This window comes from Cyprinus carpio, chromosome A6 (genome assembly GCF_018340385.1).
Source record: "Cyprinus carpio isolate SPL01 chromosome A6, ASM1834038v1, whole genome shotgun sequence".
Classification (NCBI taxonomy): Eukaryota; Metazoa; Chordata; class Actinopteri; order Cypriniformes; family Cyprinidae; genus Cyprinus; species Cyprinus carpio.
In genome coordinates, this window is record NC_056577.1 from 20,623,745 (window position 1) to 20,631,287 (window position 7,543).

The window sequence follows — 7,543 nt, forward strand, 5'->3', positions numbered from 1 at the left end:
TGCTTTTCAACCAAGGGTGTGCGTCTCTTAAAATTCTGCCCAAAAACACTGCCAGGAATAAAGAAAAAAAAAAAAAAAAGTGAGTGAGTGATGTGACATACAGCCAAGTATGGTGACCCATACTCAGAATTCGTGCTCTGCATTTAACCCATCCAAAGTGCACACACACAGCAGTGAACACACACACACCATGAACACACACACACACCGTGAACACACACCTGGAGCAGTGGGCAGCCATTTATGCTGCGGCGCCCGGGGAGCAGTTGGGGGTTCGGTGCCTTGCCCGAGGGCACCTCAGTCATGGTATTGCCGGCCTGAGACTCAAACCCACAACCTTAGGGTTAGGAGTCAAACTCTCTAACCATTAGGCCATGACTTCCCACTTGATATTTGACACATACCAAGAATGGTATGTATCAAAACGTCCCGCAAGAGTGACTCCTTCCAACGATCCATGAGCAGTTTGGTGATGATTCCTGCATTTTCCAGCATGATGGCACACCATGTCACAAAGAGTGATAAAGAAGTGTCTCAAAGATCATTATTGAACTTTTGGATCCATGCAGGCAACTCCCCGGATCTCAATCCCATAGAGAACCTGTGTCAGTCCTCAAAAGGCGAGTGTAAAAGTAGAAGCCCACAAATTGTGATCAACTCCAAAAACTAATAAGGCAAGAATGGAGCACCATCAGTTAGGAGCAAACTGTAGAGGTTACTCTTTTTGCCAATAAAAGCTTTTAAAATGTATGATATGCTTATCATTGTTTTTTAGTATACCATAGAAACATGTGGAAAAATAATCTACAAATACTGAAGCAACAAACTTTGCAAAACACAAAATTTGTGTCACTGCCAAAACTTTTGGGTCCATACATACAATTGAGACCACTAATGAAAATACCTTTTTTAAAACAATATTTTGAATAATAAATTATATACAAATAACACACTGTAACATTATAGTTACTACCTTCAGCCTCAAATGAATGACAAACTGTGTATATGAATAAAACATAGCTATTGTTTTTAGAATCTAAATATGAGCAGACACAGAGGAAAGTTTAGTGCTTTAGTCCTTATGACAAAAGAAAATTCATGAAAATGTTCCTCAAGAACAAATCACAACAAGCCTTTAATTTAATAGACTTTATTTCATACTCTCTCTTTTTATAATGGATATAGATCTTTGATTGTGCATGTGGAACACTAAAAATGTGACACTTTCTTGAGGGCACATTGAAGACACAGTTACTGGGGTATGAAACTGATGGTAATAATGATGCAGTAAGGCATTGCTGCATACAGTGAGGGCTAGTCTGGGCTGGATCAGGTGAATATGGGCTCTAGGGTAATTATGTGATCACAGTTGGAGCAGTGCGGCCCGTCATTTCCTGAAGCTGAGAGATCCTCAAGGCAATGTCCACCAGAGGAGCCAGCATGACCTGTTCACAACAGTCCAGAGACAAAGTTAATGTTAAAGAGGATAGAAATGTTACAAGTGAACTAAAAGGGAACCACAAAATGAGAGAAATACAATAGGGACTTTGATTTAGAATAAATGAAAACGGATGGTCCAAATTGACTGTTTTGTATTAAAAATGAGAATCCTTTTCTTCTACAGTAACTCAAGCCGCAAAACTCAAGATGAAAAGAACTGCTGGAACTAAAAAGTCATCTCAGCTCAATTCTAAGCGTGTCTGAAGTTGATTCTTTAAGACTCTTGTGATCCAGTTTGAGCAGATAAAATTGAGTGAATCTGATCTTTAACCACATGTGCAGGGATGAGCCTGTCAAAACTGATTACTGCTACAGCTACAACAGATTTTTTTCTTTAACATATAATAATAAAAATAAATGCATACATTTAAAGAGAATGAATGAATGAATAAAGATGAAGAAATATTTTATATATAAAAAAAAAGGGTAACTTTTGACCAGTTTACCTGTGGGTCCTGATAAATTTTCTGGGGGTCTTTCTCATAGCTGTCAATGTAAAGCCTGATGGTTGCCCCGGCACTGCCTGTCCCGCTGAGACGGAAGATAATACGTGAGCCATCAGAGAAGATGATCCTCAAACCCTAAAAAAGCATGAAGACAGGAAACAGGGATGAGGGCCAAAATACTGTGTTTTGGAAAGCATGCACAAATTTCTATGAAATTGAGAAAGGTGTTTAGATTAAACGTTTCCAAGACTGTTCTTTTGGATATTTCAAACACAATAAAGGTCATGATGAGGCTATTCTTTCAACAGTAATGCAGTTCATCAGTAATTTCATCAGAGAAATCATATTAACGAATATCTTCATATCAATGTCATTTCAGTATTTGATGTGTAACAGAACAGACATAAAAAAGGATAAAATAAATGTAAATAATATATGAAACATTTCATTATACGAGTAGAAAGAGCTGTTTTCTAAATAATGGTAGTGAAATATATGACTGAATATTCTAAAAACTTAAGCAAATTGAAAGAGAATTAAAAAAAAAATGTTGATTATAATAAGAATCACATATTAGAATGATTAGAATGATCATGTGACACTGAAGACTGGAGTAACATCTGCAGAAAATTCAGCTTTGCCATCACAGGAATAAAAAGCTCTTTTAATAAGTGAAAATACATTATTGAAAATACATTTTAGTAAGTAAATAATAAATATTATAGAAAATAATTTATTATATGAGAACTGACTGTTTTTAGTTCTAATCATATATATGAACAAATGCACATCAGAACATTAACGTGATCTGAAATCTACAGGAGAGCTTATAAAAAAACTAATTATGCAAAGGACTGACCATATAATCACTAATCATTAATGTTTCCTGATCTCATGAATCACATCTTCATATTATAATCAGAGTCTTGTGTACACCTGTCTCACCTGTCCTTTTGAAACACTGCCATCAACAGGGTCTGTGTACTCAAAGTTATCAGCCTTCTCCACTTGATACGTTTTATCCCCTGAGGAGAACTTCTGCCCTAGAAAGGCTTTATCAGACATAGTTGTCTGTAAGTGATCAATCATCTTATTCGCAGCATCAGAGTCCACCTCTTCATAGTCATACCTGAAATAAGAGATTCAGGACAAAGTTTGGTGTGTTCCACAAGTCTACCAGCAGAGGGCAGTCAAGCTATAGAGATCACTTTATTGCAGTTACCTTGTGAAGAAGTTCCGTCCAAACTTCTGCCAATGGTCTTTCATGATATCCTCTACGCTCTGCTTGCGAGTGGCCAGGATTGAGAGCCATGCGAGAACTGCCCACAGACCATCTTTCTCCTGGATGTGATCAGAACCTACCAAAAAAAAAAAAAAAAACAGGACTTTAAACGGTTGTATCATGAGGAATCAGGCTTTCTTTCATATTTTGAGAGGAAAGAGCTTGACTTACTTTGAAAACATAATTTAAGTGGTCATGGAAAACAAATGTATAACTTTATGAACTTAATGTATAACTGCGTCTTTAGTGCAAAATGTTATAAATGCACCTCAGTAGAATGCCATGATATAATTTGATATGGTTTTTGGACATACCCTTGTAAATAACATTCAATTACATTAATATACACTGTAAAAAATGTTTGTAATGCTTACAGATAAAAAATACAAATGCTACAGTCAAACATGATTAACTATGAGTATCCTTCCCATACATTGTGAGAAACTATAAATGGTTTAACATCACATTATTTGTCATTTTACTTTAAAATACTGTCAAATTTATGGTTTTGCAGCAAAAATGATGCATTATCATACAATTTATGGTGAAAAATAGTAAAAGTCCCTGCGAGACACCTTTTTTTTTGTTTTACAGTGTACTTCCTCAAAATAATAAGCATCAAACATTTTAGTCACTAGGCATGTGTATATATATTTATTTTAAATATAGATTTTTTTTTTTTTTAAGTATTTACCCACTAATTTAAATACCTCAAAATAAAAGCTTTTCACCATAAACCTTCTAAGCAGGTTAATAGTGAGTTAAAGGGAGTTTCACAGCTACTCACCAGTACCAAAGCTTTCTTCACCACAGAGGGATAACTTGCCAGCATCCATCAAGTTTCCAAAGAATTTCCAGCCTGTGGGAGTCTCAAAAAGCGGCATCTTCAAAGCTTTGGCAACACTGTATGGCAAAAACAAACAATATATTGCACTAAAGTTTATGAAATACTATGGCATGTGTAGTACACACTTATTAGACTTATTGAGGTGGTTAAATATAGGGCTTAATCACAAAATATAAGTGAGATTAGATGATCATACTTGTCCAAAGCCCCACTGGTGGGCATACTGCGAGCCAGACCCTTCACGCCAGTCTTCTGGAAATAAGGGATGGATGTAATGTTCGCACCGATGACTGCCACAGAGTCTGAGGGGTTTACAAAGAATCCATGCTTACCCAGAACCATGTTACGATCCTGCAAAGAGAACAGTAAGAAGGGAAATATGATGAGGTTTTACTTGAGAATAATTTCTGGATGATTTTAATTGCATAATTAAAAGCAAAACTACTACTGAAATGTTTGGGATCAGTTTTTTTATTCTTTTATTCAACAAGGATGCATTACATTGATCAAAACTGAGAATAAAGACATTTATAATGTTACATAAAGTTAATGGTATAATGTTAGATTTACATTTCAAATAAATACTGCTCTTTTGAACTTGCTATTCATCAAAGAATCCTGAAAAAACAGCAATAAATAAATAAATAAATAAATAAATAAATAAATATATATATTTTTTTTTTCAGGATTCTTTGATGAATAGCAAGATCAAAAGAACAGTATTTATTTGAAATGTAAATCTAAATGTAAAACTGCTCCTAAACAAGGATCATGTGAAGTAAGACTGAAGTAATGGCTGATGAATATTCAAAAAGATATTACGATAGAAAAAGGTTATTCTAAACTGATATAATATTTCACAATACTACAGTTTTAACTGTATTTTTCTCTATTAATCAAATAAATGAAGTCTTGGTGAGCAGAAGAGAATTCTTTTAAAAATACAAAAAATCTGAGTAACCCCAAACTTTTGAACAGCAGCGTATGCGGTTATAAACTTCAGATATAAACTTTTAGACTTACACCATCACCATCAAACGCTGCTCCAAAGTCATATTCACCTCCCTTCATAGCACTGACCAGGTCAGCAGCATATGTTAAGTTAGGGTCAGGATGGTGTCCCCCAAAGTCCTCAGAGGGGACGCAGTTAACAGCAGAGTTAGCAGGTGAACCAAGTTCTTCACATACAATCTTTCTTACATAAGGACCCATCACTAGTGTGAAGAACACAGAAAGAGGTAGTCTTCAGTTGGTTCATATACGGTTTATGAAACTATGTAATTTCAAAGGACTTATGTATGTTTTTGGTGTTTTGGGGGGAATAAAATCCATACCTCCATGCATTGCATCGAGCCGTACATTGATATGATTGGGTCCTGAGAGCAATTCTTTCAGAGCAGCAAAATCAAAGATATCTCTTAGCATCTCTGCATAGGATTCCACTGAGTCCACAATTTCAACTGCAAAAGATACAAGACTGTAAACGACAGTGTAGACACATTAATCAAATATGAACTGAAAAATGAATTTATATATCTGGCAAATAGTAAAACTCCAAAATGGTACCAGTAAAGGGCTTGAACGTGTCAACCTCAAAGATCTGCTTGCCAGTGGCTGAGAGGTCCACCTTGAGCTCAGGGCAGATGTGATATTCCTGGAGGCTCTTGCTGATCTGAAAGATTTTGTCTGTGATGCCCTCTGGTGCAGGACCTGGGAAAGACAAACAAGACAAACTGAATTCCAGTTCAATACAGTCTTTAATACTTCATCACTAACATATGCTAATTACCAATTCATGCATGCATCTCTAACCTCCACTAGATATGTTGAACTTTATGCCGAAGTCTCCACTGGGGCCACCAGGATTGTGACTGGCTGTCAGGATGATCCCCCCGATGGCTTTGATTTTTCGGATCACACAGGAAACAGCAGGTGTTGACATGATCCCATTCTGACCAATGACCAGCCTGCCAATCTAAGAGATCATAGACGGAACAAGTGATGATCAACTCATAGAAAAATATGGTAAAAAATAATAATAAAAAAAAATTATAAAAAAATTTAAATTTGAAGGTTAAATTCAGAAATACACTGTTTCATAAACCCTGAACCATAAGAGACAACAACACTGACTTTGCCATCCAGTACAATGTTTAAATCACGTCAACCTTATTGATGTGTCCTTGTGACTTATAGAACACACATATACTATGGACTGTTACACAACACTGCAACTGCATTGCAATTGATAGGACATGGGTAGTGCATATTCATAAAGAATGAAAATGTAGTACTTAAAAAAGTGACGCAAACATTATTCTGTACCGATTTTAATTTAATACAGCACTCATGCCGTGCAGACGAGGGACGTGACCGCAAGCACGCCTCTTCCTCATCATGGTCGCTACTACAAGACTCCTTCTGTTAAACGCTGCTGCAAGTTTTTACTTTCTAAATTAATTTCGCTCTGCAACATGATGAGACGGATGTTGTGACGTCAACACGCAGCGGCTCCTGCTTTTGGCAGTGCGTGAAATGTCAAAGGTGTCCCAAAACAGTTCAGCTTGAAAGCTCACGGAGCTCGTTTGCATCAAGTCCGAATCATTTCCGCGAGTCGGTTCTTTTGAACAGTTTGATTTAAAGAATCAGAAAAAAGGATTCTGCGGTTAATTTACGCAATTCTGCAGCAGTTACGTCATCCATTCGTCCCTGGCATCAAAAAAATAAAGTGATAATGCTTATTATTTAGTTTTTGTTGGTTCGGTTTCATTAACACGGGTGTTATTAAATCAAACTCGCTCATTCCTGTATTTTGAATCGTACATGAACCGTCAAGGTCTGGTAATGACTTGTGAACCGCACGGACTGATTCAGTCCGAATCGCTCAGTTAGATTTGAAAAGATCCGACTTAAATGAACGAGATAGGCAAGATTAGTCCCCAGCGATAATTATGTAACGTTTATAGATGTGTATGCAATGTATTTGGAAACACTATGAGTAACGTATCTGTTTTGCAATGCACTGTTATGTGTTAATGACTAGACAGAGACACCTTTTCCTATTTAAGGAAATAACTTTTGCTACATGCTACTTTTGCATAAAATTACGCGTCGAATTCGGCTAATACTAACCCCATTAGCTGCAGCAATCTGGACGATCAGCTGAATGGCGTCTTTCATGAAGAACCGTCCATCTCCTCCCACTACCAGGGTGCCCTCCTGCCTCTGAGCAGGGTCAATGGTGGAAATGATACTCTGGATAAAATTCTCTGCATAATGCTGGTTCTGCTGGAACACGGTCACCCTCTTTCTCAAACCGCTTGTTCCGGGTTTTTGATCGGTGTAAGGTTTGGTCTTAATAACCGTAATTTTCACCATGTTGCAGCAGCGGTCAGTGTCTGTCACTATCCGGGTGCCCAGCGGGATGTGCGTTGAGTTCCCCACGTAGCTTCTCTGCCTTTCGCCGCT

The 7,543-nt window shown here is 37.0% G+C and overlaps 1 protein-coding gene across 1 annotated transcript; it reads right to left on the bottom strand.

The window, feature by feature from the left end:
* Positions 1–1,134: 1,134 nt before the first annotated feature.
* Positions 1,135–7,518, bottom strand: LOC109079955 (phosphoglucomutase-1). Its single transcript, XM_042758372.1, has 11 exons — positions 7,208–7,518; positions 5,888–6,050; positions 5,642–5,785; positions 5,410–5,535; positions 5,099–5,289; positions 4,272–4,426; positions 4,016–4,131; positions 3,169–3,304; positions 2,892–3,075; positions 1,947–2,081; positions 1,135–1,445 (listed from the first exon to the last, which is right to left on the bottom strand). Exons 1-11 carry the CDS (start codon positions 7,451–7,453, stop codon positions 1,356–1,358), a joined length of 1,686 nt encoding a protein of 561 aa, XP_042614306.1. The 5' UTR covers positions 7,454–7,518; the 3' UTR covers positions 1,135–1,355.
* Positions 7,519–7,543: the final 25 nt, after the last annotated feature.

Bases quoted from the DNA above. Each gene is read 5' to 3' on its own strand.
- LOC109079955 (XM_042758372.1), bottom strand. From the start codon at position 7,453: ATGGTGAAAATTACGGTTATTAAGACCAAACCTTACACCGATCAAAAA. The intron at 4,132-4,271 runs GTATGATCATCT...TTTGCCATACAG, and splicing joins ACCAGTGGGGCTTTGGACAA to TGTTGCCAAAGCTTTGAAGA. The intron at 3,076-3,168 runs GTAACTGCAATA...CTCTTATTTCAG, and splicing joins GGACGGAACTTCTTCACAAG to GTATGACTATGAAGAGGTGG.